The 14,497-nt window shown below is 32.6% G+C and overlaps 1 protein-coding gene across 1 annotated transcript in view; it reads right to left on the bottom strand.

Annotated features, from left to right (window-relative positions):
* Positions 1-14,497, bottom strand: part of LOC122402797 (neuromodulin) — a 98,785-nt gene that overhangs the window by 30,051 nt on the left and 54,237 nt on the right. Inside the window, exon 3 of the mRNA XM_043405896.1 lies at positions 6,852-6,985. Within this exon, the coding sequence (XP_043261831.1) occupies positions 6,852-6,985 (134 nt within the window). The remainder of the gene's footprint in view (positions 1-6,851; positions 6,986-14,497) is intronic.

Genomic DNA, 14,497 nt, shown 5'->3' with positions numbered 1-14,497 from the left:
TGAATATATTGTAATGAAACTTTTTTCTAAAGTAGAGCCCATGGATACCTACAAAAAAGTATTAAACAACTTTTCCGTAAGACGTCAAACAAATTGATTAAAAATGAAAAACAAATTTTATAGAAAAATCGACAGGGGGTAGGTTTTCCACGAAAAAAGAAATTCTGAATCGTTCTAAAAAAATTATTGTCGGTTGCAGGGATCAATTTTAATCATTTTTGGTCATTATACATACCCCCGAAATCCCACCCACTTTCCAGAAAAAAATTCCGTTAAAAAATTTGTTATTCAAATTCTGATTTTTATTTTTGATGCAGAAAATGTTGCTCACGTCTCACATATTATATTAAACTTAAACTTTACAAAATATCATCGCCTAAACTGACCAACAAAATCATAATAAAATTCAATAAAACAATGTTTGACCATTCACTACAAAACTCTGTACAGTTCATGTACACTTTCACCAATATGCTACGGGACACCCTGTATATAGTAGCAGAGAACACAAATTCATAGATTCTATAGGGCGAAATTTAGTATACTTGTATATTCCAATGCAATCTTATTAACAATAGTGTTAAAATATTTTTGCAAGTGTATTAAATATTTCGAATTTAAGAAAAATTCTTTTATCAAACGCACCGCCCGTAGTGTTCTCGTTCCAAAGATGGCGATCGATTTATGTTCCAGCATTACATAAACGTGGCTTTACCATGAGTGCACAAGTAATCGCAAGAGGTGTACAAAATGGCCACCGTTGCTAAGCAGGCACGGAATTCGTTGGTATTTTCCGCTCGCGTAGAATACACTATTGATTTTAAACTCTTCAGGGACGTGTTAGTTTGTTTCTGATACGCAAAAACTCAAACTGATATCGACCCATAACAGAACAACCATTTTGCGACGATATCGCTATAGTGGAAAGTTCAATTATGGTTACAGGGGTTATTTATATTACATATGAATTTATTATAAATTATTATCTATTATTTTATTGCAAGTTTCAGATATCATCTTCAATATCATCATTATTCCATCAGCTATTTAATAACTTTTGCAACAAAATTCAATTTCAATTAATATAAACAATATTTTAACGTCAAACTTCTTACAGAATAACAATAATAATAGTAATAGTGATTCTACTTGTTTCGAGTTATCAATTAATTAAAAACACACTGCATTTGTGTCGATTAATAACCTCAAAACGATATCGCTATAGTGGAAAGTTCAATTATGGTTACAGGGGTTGTTTATATTATATATGAATTTATTATAAATTATTATCTATCATTTTATTGCAAATTTCAGATATCATCTTCAATATCATCATTATTCCATCAGTTATTTAATAACTTTTGCAACAAAATTCAATTTCAATTAATATAAACAATATTTTAACGTCAAACTTCTTACAGAATAACAATAACAATAGTAATAGTGATTCTACTTGTTTCGAGTTATCAATTAATTAAAAACACACTGCATTTGTGTCGATTAATAACCTCAAAACGATATCGCTATAGTGGAAAGTTCAATTATGGTTACAGGGGTTGTTTATATTATATATGAATTTATTATAAATTATTATCTATCATTTTATTGCAAATTTCAGATATCATCTTCAATATCATCATTATTCCATCAGCTATTTAATAACTTTTGCAACAAAATTCAATTTCAATTAATATAAACAATATTTTAACGTCAAACTTCTTACAGAATAACAATAACAATAGTAATAGTGATTCTACTTGTTTCGAGTTATCAATTAATTAAAAACACACTGCATTTGTGTCGATTAATAACCTCAAAACGATATCGCTATAGTGGAAAGTTCAATTATGGTTACAGGGGTTGTTTATATTATATATGAATTTATTATAAATTATTATCTATCATTTTATTGCAAATTTCAGATATCATCTTCAATATCATCATTATTCCATCAGTTATTTAATAACTTTTGCAACAAAATTCAATTTCAATTAATATAAACAATATTTTAACGTCAAACTTCTTACAGAATAACAATAATAATAGTAATAGTGATTCTATTTGTTTAGAGTTATCAATTAATTAAAAACACACTGCATTTGAGTCGATTAATAACCTCAAAACGATATCGCTATAGTGGAAAGTTCAATTATGGTTACAGGGGTTGTTTATATTATATATGAATTTATTATAAATTATTATCTACTATTTTATTGCAAGTTTCAGATATCATCTTCAATATCATCATTATTCCATCAGTTATTTAATAACTTTTGCAACAAAATTCAATTTCAATTAATATAAACAATATTTTAACGTCAAACTTCTTACAGAATAACAATAACAATAGTAATAGTGATTCTACTTGTTTCGAGTTATCAATTAATTAAAAACACACTGCATTTGTGTCGATTAATAACCTCAAAACGATATCGCTATAGTGGAAAGTTCAATTATGGTTACAGGGGTTGTTTATATTATATATGAATTTATTATAAATTATTATCTATCATTTTATTGCAAGTTTCAGATATCATCTTCAATATCATCATTATTCCATCAGTTATTTAATAACTTTTGCAACAAAATTCAATTTCAATTAATATAAACAATATTTTAACGTCAAACTTCTTACAGAATAACAATAATAATAGTAATAGTGATTCTACTTGTTTCGAGTTATCAATTAATTAAAAACACACTATTGAATAGGTTAATAACCTCAAAATTTGTTTGAGTTCGAATGATATTGTTATTTTAACGTAGAAGTACAGTTTAGGGGTTCTAAAAACTTCCATAACCCTCAAAAACAATAAAAAATCTTCCACATCGCATAGAAAATGTTACTTTCGTGTTTTTTCACTCTGAGCCTACTTAAATTTCGAATTGAACGCTAAAAGACTTTGCTTTTTGTCTCCATCATGCCGCCATTGGGGCGTAAGTGTCGATAAATTTCAGATCGACGAGTTATATAAAAAGTTTGATAAATTTCACGAACGACAGAAGATGGATGCATTATTTTCAGGTTAAAAAATAAAAAAAAACAAAATGGAAGGACACCGGAAGCGTATGTGGCCACCGAATTGATCGCGGTGAAACGCGACATTACTTTCGATAATAGAATATTGATTTCCAATTAATCTCAAGAGGACGAGCCATTGAATGTTAAACCGGGTTCACTTCAACGTCTATTATAATGCGTGCACGATGCACATATATATATATATATATATAGGTGGCAACCTAGTTGCGAGATCTCACTGGGACGGAAAACTCTTCAGCGGGAAAGCTCGAAAGAAAATGGAGTTTTCCAGCACGTAACAACCTCACTTTTCGTGGCAATGTCCTTTGACATTTCAGCGTTATCAACTTCAGAACGATCGTTCTATGTTACACGCCATTTTCCCGCCGCCATTTTGCAACATTTTCAATCCTTCATTCATTTTATTCGTCCACCTTTGGGTACCTTTGAATTATTAAGGGTTTCTTTCATATTTATTTATTGCTATTTGTTTGCAAAGTATTTGAAAATATGAGTCGAGTCAAGCTTGGTTCAGATTGTTTAAATTGAATCAAGTATTTCACTGTTCAATCTCGATTGAATCGAAGTGTTCAAGTATTTGGAAATATGAGTCGAGTCAAGCTTGGTTCAGATTGTTTAAATTGACTCAAGTATTTCACTGTTCAATCTTGATCGAATCGAAGTGTTCAAGTATTTGGAAATATGAGTCGAGTCAAGCTTGGTTCAGATTGTTCAAATTGAATCAAGTATTTCACTGTTCAATCTTGATCGAATCGAAGTGTTCAAGTATTTGGAAATATGAGTCGAGTCAAGCTTGGTTCAGATTGTTCAAATTGAATCAAGTATTTCACTGTTCAATCTTGATCGAATCGAAGTGTTCAAGTATTTGGAAATATGAGTCGTGTCAAGCTTGGTTCAGATTGTTCAAATTGAATCAAGTATTTCACTGTTCAATCTTGATCGAATCGAAGTGTTCAAGTATTTGGAAATATGAGTCGAGTCAAGCTTGGTTCAGATTGTTTAAATTGACTCAAGTATTTCACTGTTCAATCTTGATCGAATCGAAGTGTTCAAGTATTTGGAAATATGAGTCGAGTCAAGCTTGGTTCAGATTGTTTAAATTGAATCAAGTATTTTATTGTTCCAATCTTGATTTAAGAAGAAAACTTGATTAATATTTGAAAGTACGAGTCAAGCTCTGTTTGGATTGATTAAATCAAGTCGAGTATTTGATTGTTCAAGTAACCTTGATTGTTCAAACATACTTGATCATGTATTCCCACCTAATTTTAGTATTATATTTGATCTGGTCCAGACTGTTTGAATTAAATCAAGTATTTCATTGTTCCAATCTTGATCGAATCGAAGTGTTCAAGTATTTGGAAATATGAGTCGAGTCAAGCTTGGTTCAGATTGTTTAAATTGACTCAAGTATTTCACTGTTCAATCTTGATCGAATCGAAGTGTTCAAGTATTTGGAAATATGAGTCGAGTCAAGCTTGGTTCAGATTGTTTAAATTGAATCAAGTATTTTATTGTTCCAATCTTGATTTAAGAAGAAAACTTGATTAATATTTGAAAGTACGAGTCAAGCTCTGTTTGGATTGATTAAATCAAGTCGAGTATTTGATTGTTCAAGTAACCTTGATTGTTCAAACATACTTGATCATGTATTCCCACCTAATTTTAGTATTATATTTGATCTGGTCCAGACTGTTTGAATTAAATCAAGTATTTCATTGTTCCAATCTTGATCGAATCGAAGTGTTCAAGTATTTGGAAATATGAGTCGTGTCAAGCTTGGTTCAGATTGTTTAAATTGAATCAAGTATTTCACTGTTCAATCTTGATCGAATCGAAGTGTTCAAGTATTTGGAAATATGAGTCGAGTCAAGCTTGGTTCAGATTGTTTAAATTGAATCAAGTATTTTATTGTTCCAATCTTGATTTAAGAAGAAAACTTGATTAATATTTGAAAGTACGAGTCAAGCTCTGTTTGGATTGATTAAATCAAGTCGAGTATTTGATTGTTCAAGTAACCTTGATTGTTCAAACATACTTGATCATGTATTCCCACCTAATTTTAGTATTATATTTGATCTGGTCCAGACTGTTTGAATTAAATCAAGTATTTCATTGTTCCAATCTTGATCGAATCGAAGTGTTCAAGTATTTGGAAATATGAGTCGAGTCAAGCTTGGTTCAGATTGTTCAAATTGAATCAAGTATTTCACTGTTCAATCTTGATCGAATCGAAGTGTTCAAGTATTTGGAAATATGAGTCGAGTCAAGCTTGGTTCAGATTGTTTAAATTGAATCAAGTATTTTATTGTTCCAATCTTGATTTAAGAAGAAAACTTGATTAATATTTGAAAGTACGAGTCAAGCTCTGTTTGGATTGATTAAATCAAGTCGAGTATTTGATTGTTCAAGTAACCTTGATTGTTCAAACATACTTGATCATGTATTCCCACCTAATTTTAGTATTATATTTGATCTGGTCCAGACTGTTTAAATTAAATCAAGTATTTCATTGTTCCAATCTTGATCGAATCGAAGTGTTCAAGTATTTGGAAATATGAGTCGAGTCAAGCTTGGTTCAGATTGTTTAAATTGAATCAAGTATTTTATTGTTCCAATCTTGATTTAAGAAGAAAACTTGATTAATATTTGAAAGTACGAGTCAAGCTCTGTTTGGATTGATTAAATCAAGTCGAGTATTTGATTGTTCAAGTAACCTTGATTGTTCAAACATACTTGATCATGTATTCCCACCTAGTTTTAGTATTATATTTGATCTGGTCCAGACTGTTTGAATTAAATCAAGTATTTCATTGTTCCAATCTTGATCGAATCGAAGTGTTCAAGTATTTGGAAATATGAGTCGAGTCAAGCTTGGTTCAGATTGTTTAAATTGACTCAAGTATTTCACTGTTCAATCTTGATCGAATCGAAGTGTTCAAGTATTTGGAAATATGAGTCGAGTCAAGCTTGGTTCAGATTGTTTAAATTGAATCAAGTATTTTATTGTTCCAATCTTGATTTAAGAAGAAAACTTGATTAATATTTGAAAGTACGAGTCAAGCTCTGTTTGGATTGATTAAATCAAGTCGAGTATTTGATTGTTCAAGTAACCTTGATTGTTCAAACATACTTGATCATGTATTCCCACCTAATTTTAGTATTATATTTGATCTGGTCCAGACTGTTTGAATTAAATCAAGTATTTCATTGTTCCAATCTTGATCGAATCGAAGTGTTCAAGTATTTGGAAATATGAGTCGTGTCAAGCTTGGTTCAGATTGTTTAAATTGAATCAAGTATTTCACTGTTCAATCTTGATCGAATCGAAGTGTTCAAGTATTTGGAAATATGAGTCGAGTCAAGCTTGGTTCAGATTGTTTAAATTGAATCAAGTATTTTATTGTTCCAATCTTGATTTAAGAAGAAAACTTGATTAATATTTGAAAGTACGAGTCAAGCTCAGTTTGGATTGATTAAATCAAGTCGAGTATTTGATTGTTCAAGTAACCTTGATTGTTCAAACAAACTTGATTATTAAAACTTGTTAAAACTTAACAATTTACAGTTCTTTCGTTGCAAACAACTTTGAAACACACTGTAAATTCAAAGTGTCGATTACCAGTGACTATCACAGTTGTTAAAATATTTATATAAATAATAAACACGAAAAATAAGAAGATCGTTAAATTCTAATCGTTTTATCCATCGAATCTGAGATTAATTAGACACAAAAGTGTAAATTGCACCGTGACTGGATACATTTGGTGTTTGTGATGACGGAATTAGGTTTAGTTCGAGAACTTACCGCGTCCTCCATCTTGGGAACGATACTCTCAATGGCGTTCTCCGCCGTCTTCACGATGGCGGATGCAGCTTGCTCCTTTCTCGACATGTGGCCTCTGAAGGATGCCTGGATTTTCGTTGCCGCGTCGCAGAGCTCTATTAAAAACAAAAAAAAAAACAACATTTTCAATCATTGTTAAGTAAAATTCAAGAAAAATTCAGAAAGAAACAAGACTTAAAAGCGTCGAGAGCTTTCTGGAGACACAGTATGGAATTAACTAGGATTTAAAAACGTCGATTCGCTGGAATTTCGTTCTGGAAATTCTGGATTCACCATTTTTAACACGTTGACTGTCTCTAAAACTCCGAAAATTGTTTACAGGACCAGAACTTTCCATTTTAGACAATTCTAAACAACATAACCTAACAGTTGTCCTACTAGTTACTTTTGTAATCTCGTTAAAATTCACGAAGCTTATTAAAATTGATTTTCTTTAATATTTCAAATTGAGAATGACCCATATGTGGGTCACGTGGCAGTAAAAGCGTTAAATGAGTGTTTAAATCGGAAGGAAAAATAAATTTTAAAAACATAGAGGCTATTGCAAACAAATTGTTTTCAATTTAATATTGTTTAATATTTTCTGGAGTTATTATTGGCGTTGCTATATAATTAAATTATCTGAATCTCTCAAATAATCTGGAAATAATGAATAAAATTAAGAAAATTGAATGTTACTGACTAAAAATCTCAAACGTAATTCGCCAAAATATATAGTTTTATAGTAATAATTCACATTGTGCATTGTTTGTTCGTTTAAAGTGGTTTCAGTTGCAAATTTGTCAGAGTTTTGTTGTTCTTAGATATGTTTATTATATTTGAAAAACAATGGGAGATTCTGGAGGCCAAAATAAGACGAAAATCAAGAATATGAATTTTTCGTTCTTAAAAAGTTATTAAAAAATTAAATTAAAAAATTTCAAATCGTTCTGGAAAAATTATTTTTGGTTGCGAGGGTCAATTATAAACATTTTTGGTGAATAGACATACCCTCGAAATCCTACGCATTATCGAGAAAAAAATTCCTTACCGAAAATATGTCTGACCATACATTGATATGCTTCCCTGAAAATTCATGCGTATCTTTAAAATGTCATAACTTCTGAACGGATTGGGCGATTTTAATGTTTCAAACGGCAAACAACGCGTATTTTGATGAAGAATATGTAGAAATTCTAACAATATTGAAAAAGTTGTTCCTTGACCCCGTAAAGTTAGAAAAAACCCCATAAAAATGGTTCAATTTTCAAACGACCATAACTCCTACAATAGTGAATATATTTCAATGAAACTTTTTTCTAAAGTAGAGCTTATAAGTACCTACAAAAAAGTATTAGACAGTACCCCCAAAATCCGACGCAGTTTCGAGAAAAAAATTCCTTACCGAAAATATGCCTGACCATACATTGATATGCTTCCCTGAAATTTCATGCGAATCTTTAAAATGTCATAACTTCTGAACGGATTGGACGATTTTGATGTTTCAAACGGCAAACAACGCGTATTTTAATGGAGAATATGTAGAAATTGCAAAAATATTCGAAAAGTTGATCCTTCACCCCGCAAAATGAGAAAACCCCCATAAAGAAATATTGACTGTTAAATTGGGTACCTTATAACAAAAATTATCATTTCTATACAAAGTACGATAACAATGGACGTAAGTGTGATATTAGTTTTCTCGAAAAATGATGTTTGTCCATATGAAACAACAAATAAATAGTAACATTCGTTTTAAGTTTTAATTTTCCTATAAATTTTTTAGAGTTCATTAGTGTAGAATCTTTCGAATCAACAAACTTATTTTTAATCGATATCTCTCATAAAATTATGTTTTTCATTATCAACAAGAATTAATAATATTTTTTCCAAGTTTTACTCTGTTTTAATTTTTCTATAAATTTTTCACAGTTCATTGGTAGAATCTTTCGAATTAACAAACTTATTTTTAATCGATACCTCTCGTGAAATTATGTTTTTCATTATCAAAAAGAAATAATAATATTTTTTGCAAGTTTTTGTTTTGTATAAATTTGACACTGAATTGTGTATATATGAGATGTCGCAAGAACAGTAAAGCGTTTTTGCAATCAATATCTCAAACTGTTGGGGGACAAATATACGAAAAAACGAATCAATCGACGGATGGCCGGTGAACAAGAAATAAAATCGATATTTAATTATCGGCTATCGCGCCATTAAACGGCTCGTCCTCGCCTTTTTTTCATTACCTTTCGTCGACATTTCATTTTCGACCGCAGGGAGGTACGATCTGTTCAAATTTATTTTTCCGTTTTCCCTTTCTTTCGTTTTTCGTTCGCGCTGAACAAATTATCGGTTACGCGCGTTCCACACTGTTTCGAATCAAAAATTAACCGCCAGTTTCGAATTAAGAATTTAATTTAATTTAAAATTTCATTTGACACTCTATTTCTTATAATTTATCGCGATTTAGGGGGTCATAGTCACCCAGAAACGTAACAAAACTCTTCCAAAATTCTTCTTCGTTACGCTTTGACAGTCTAAAAAACAGAAAGTAAAATAAACGATATGAACTTTGATTATTAACACTTTACCGACCGATAAAACAGTTGATTAATCGGCTATCGGTCGGTAAACGTCGGTAAAACAGTCGATTAATACGCTATCGGTCGGTAAGCGTTGGTCGGTAAAACAGTCGATTGATAGGCTATCGGTCGGTAAGCGTTGGTCGGTAAAACAGTCGATTGATAGGCTATCGGTCGGTAATGTGTTAAAACTAATGTTACGATACGAAATGTGTCATGAGTACGTGCTTGTAAAAATAAAACATAACATCTACGACACCTAATGCAAACGAGGGTTGTTGCCGATTGCTCTCAGTACGTAATTGGCCAATTGCTGGCGGCAAAATACGAACATCATCCGTAATGGGAAATTGTCCATTGCGTAATGTGGTATTCATAGCGTGGAATTTCTCGATAAACTCCGCCGTTATCAAATCGATTCGCAGTGGCCTCATTACCACAGGTAAATGTTAATCGAGGCATCGAGCTTTGTCTAATCATCGAAAATAACCCACGAATCCCTTCATTTCCGGTTCGTTTCGAACAATTTCATTACGTTTAATCGGGGGACTTTCTTTTATCGTGATTATCCCATCGTTGAGTATCGTTTCATTTACTCTGAAATTTTCCAAGGAAACTTTTATTCGAAATTTTTATTCGAAATTTTTATAAAGTTGCGTGGAATGTTCAGTATTTATTTACGGTTCTTTACGATTAAAATTTCACATAAATTGTTTCATCTATTTCAGAGTCACACTGTATTTAATGAGAACGAAATAAATACTGATTTTATTACACGTGAACTATTAACTTTAGAAACAAAGTTAAAATTGACTTTTTCCAATGAATTAATGAACTCTTTTAATGTTTATTTGTTACATTAAACGTGACTAAAGTACGTTTATTACCTATACTGAACTCAATAATTAAAAATTTTTCGACGAAAAAAAAAAACATTACAAATCGTTATGAAAAAAATATATCCGGTTGCGGGGGTCAATTGTAATCGTTTTTTGTCAATAGACATACCCTCGAAATCCTATCCACTTTCTAGAAAAAAATTCGAGAAATTATGAAATTTTTCGACGAAAAAAAAACATTACAAATCGTTATGAAAAAAATATATCCGGTTGCAGGGGTCAATTGTAATCGTTTTTTGTCAACAGACATACCCTCGAAATTCTATCCACTTTCTAGAAAAAAATTCGAGAAATTATGAAATTTTTCGACAAAAAAAAAACATTACAAATCGTTATGAAAAAAATATATCCGGTTGCAGAGGTCAATTATAATCATTTTTTGTCATTACATATACTCCTGAAATCCTACGCATTTTCGAGAAAAAAATTCCTTTCCGAAAATATGTCCGACCATACATTGATATGCTTCCCTGAAATTTCATGCGGATCTTTAAAATGTCATAACTTCTGAACGGATTGGCCGATTTTAATGTTTCAAAAACCAAACAACGCGTATTTTAGTGGGGAATACGTAGACACTCTAACAATATTGGAAAAGTTGTTTATTGACACCGTAAAATGAAAAAAACACCCTATAAAATGTTCCAATTTTCAAACGGCCATAACTCCCACAATAGTAAAGGTATCTCATTGAAATTTTTAGTGGAAGTAGAGCCTACGGGCACCTACAAAAAAGTATTGGACAACTTTTCCGTAGAGCGTCAAACAAAATTACTATAAATCAAAAACGAATTTTTAAGAATAATAGACAAGGGGGTAGGTGCCTAACTAAAAAAAAATTTCAAATCTTTCTGGAAAAAATATTTTCGGTTGCAAGGGTCAATTATAATCGGTTTTGGTCAATAGACATACCCTCGAAATCATGCCCACTTTCTAGAAAAAAATTCGAGAAATTATGAAATTTTTCGACAAAAAAAAAACATTACAAATCGTTATGAAAAAAATATATCCGGTTGCAGAGGTCAATTATAATCATTTTTTGTCATTACATATACTCCTGAAATCCTACGCATTTTCGAGAAAAAAATTCCTTTCCGAAAATATGTCCGACCACACATTGATATGCTTCCCTGAAATTTCATGCGGATCTTTGAAACGTCATAACTTCTGAACGGATTGGCCGATTTTAATGTTTCAAAAACCAAACAACGCGTATTTTAGTGGGGAATACGTAGACACTCTAACAATATTGGAAAAGTTGTTTATTGACACCGTAAAATGAAAAAAACACCCTATAAAATGTTCCAATTTTCAAACGGCCATAACTCCCACAATAGTAAAGGTATCTCATTGAAATTTTTAGTGGAAGTAGAGCCTACGGGCACCTACAAAAAAGTATTGGACAACTTTTCCGTAGAGCGTCAAACAAAATTACTATAAATCAAAAACGAATTTTTAAGAATAATAGACAAGGGGGTAGGTGCCTAACTAAAAAAAAATTTCAAATCTTTCTGGAAAAAATATTTTCGGTTGCAAGGGTCAATTATAATCGGTTTTGGTCAATAGACATACCCTCGAAATCATGCCCACTTTCTAGAAAAAAATTCGAGAAATTATGAAATTTTTCGACGAAAAAAAAACATTACAAATCGTTATGAAAAAAATATATCCGGTTGCAGAGGTCAATTATAATCATTTTTTGTCATTACATATACTCCTGAAATCCTACGCATTTTCGAGAAAAAAATTCCTTTCCGAAAATATGTCCGACCACACATTGATATGCTTCCCTGAAATTTCATGCGGATCTTTGAAACGTCATAACTTCTGAACGGATTGGCCGATTTTAATGTTTAAAAAGGCAAACAACGCGTATTTTAATCAAGAATATGTAGAAATTCCAAGAATATTCAAAAAGATGATCCTTGACACCGTAATATGAAAAAAACCCCCTATAAAATGTTCAAATTTTCAAACGGCCATAACTCCCACAATAGTAAAGGTATCTCATTGAAATTTTTAGTGGAAGTAGAGCTCATGGGTATCTAAAAAAAAGTATTAGACAACTTTTCCGTAGGGCGTCAAACAAAATTACTAAAAATGAAAAACTAATTTCAATTCCTACAATGAAAAGTCCAGTCACTCAAATAATCATTTGATATGATCAATAAAGATCCAACAAGTATTTAGGGTAGACAAAGGAGGACAAGGAAAGATATAAAAGACGTGAGACGCCAAAGGGGGACGTTAGAGCTAGATTTTTATGGACGGATCGAGCTATAAGAGACTAATTAATTACTATAGGAAGATTAGCTCGGAGATCGGGGAGGAGAAATGAAGAAGAACGAAGATTTACAGGTTCTAAGTAGCAAAGCATGTAAATCGTGCCAGCGTGGAAGCATTCCAAGGCCACTCTCCATCTTGGAACTTAGCAGTTAGGATTAAGAATCTTAATCAACCGAATGGCATCAGTATACACACGTATACACGAGTGCTTCGAAAATAGGTCGCCAAACTTTTGTGTCGTACTCCATTTTCCCCCGAGAATTACAAAATATAGCACGAACATAACTTCGAAACCACTTTTTTCCCCCAACATACAAGCAATTTTTTTCAGAATTACAAATTTTAGACGAATAGCGTGAACTCCACGACTGCCGTAGATGTATTCTAGATCTCCAGAGATCTATCAAACGAAGACTAAAGTCCTGTCACAAGAGAAATAAAATAAATAATTGCAAGTAATTGAAAGTAGATTAATCGGACACGATATTGCAAAGGAATTACCTTGCTCAACTGTTTTACCGGCCAACGCTTACCGACCGATAGCCTATTAATCGACTGTTTTACCGGCCAACGCTTACCGACCGATAGCCAATTAATCAACCGCTACCGGTCGGTAAAGTGTTAAGGAGTAGAGGCCAGCAGTATGGTATATAGCGGTTAGCAGCATAGCAACTGTTTAGGTTATGTATTGCTGATTCTAAATTGAATGTTTAATTGTGTTTTGAGGTTAAACCTTTACATTCATATTACAAAAGTGTGTATTTTGTGGCTATCTAATCGAGAAAACACAAAATAATCCAACAAGATATTTTTTCGAATTGACCAATACTCTTCCGATAGAATCACGCTCGAACGAAACTAATATCGTATCGTGTTCTAGATATAGTTGGTAAAGTGGATTCTCGTTCACCCCCCCCAAACGAGACGCGCCTTAAACTTCTCTGGTATTCTCGTCTCATGCAGCAGTTTTGTTCTCCGTGGCTCCCCAGAGAGAGAGAGAGAGAGGGGAGAGTATGAAAATTTTCCCGTGGATTGTTACCTTCCCTGAATTTTGACCGGAGGTCTTGGAATTTCCGTGGAAATTGCTCGCGATTTTCCACGGCCGGTTCCGGCTGACTCCCGGTGACCCGGATTTCGAGGCGTGGCTTGCATTTCGCGATGTTCCGTGGGAGTTTCGATAACCTCAGAAACTTCCACGAGCAACCATATCGTGACATTCGAAGGAACGAATCCACGATTTGATATTAATATCGCGATATCATGGAAGTCGCATCGCGTGAACGTTTCGCTATGAAAAGAAACCCATTATCTAAAATGGCACGCCGGAGAGGCCCTCGATCCTTTTTCACACGCGCGACGATATCGTAAAAGTGGATCCCTGAGACGAGAAAATCGAGCAAAATTAAACTCAACATTTCAATTCAATTCGAAACGAACGTTTAAGTCGCTTTCTAAGTAACGAAGTAAGGAAATGAAGGTTAGCTCGTCCGACCGCAGCGCCACCTATGCGCCACGTGGTCGTGCTCAGGCGTACGCCTATTTTAGTTTGTTCTTTTTATGCTTATTACTAGAAAGTGGATCCCTGAGACGAGAAAATCGAGCAAATTAAATTCAACATTTCAATTCAATTCGAAACGAACGTTTAAGTAGAGTTCGAGTCGCTTTCTAAGTAACGAAGTAAGAAAATGAAGGTTAGCTCGTCCGACTGCAGCGCCACCTATGCGCCATGTAGTTGTGCTTAGGCGTACGCCTGTTTGAGTTTGTTCTTTTTATGCTTATTACTAGACTGGCGGATATTTATGCATTTATGGGGAATTTTAATCCTGAAAAAAACTACAGAATGCATTTAATAAGC

Source organism: Colletes gigas, unplaced genomic scaffold, assembly GCF_013123115.1.
Source record: "Colletes gigas isolate AHSC1104 unplaced genomic scaffold, ASM1312311v1 Colletes_gigas_Sc00040, whole genome shotgun sequence".
Taxonomy (NCBI): Eukaryota; Metazoa; Arthropoda; class Insecta; order Hymenoptera; family Colletidae; genus Colletes; species Colletes gigas.
The sequence above is the reverse complement of the archived record's forward strand: the minus strand, read 5'-3'. Positions and strand labels throughout refer to the sequence as shown.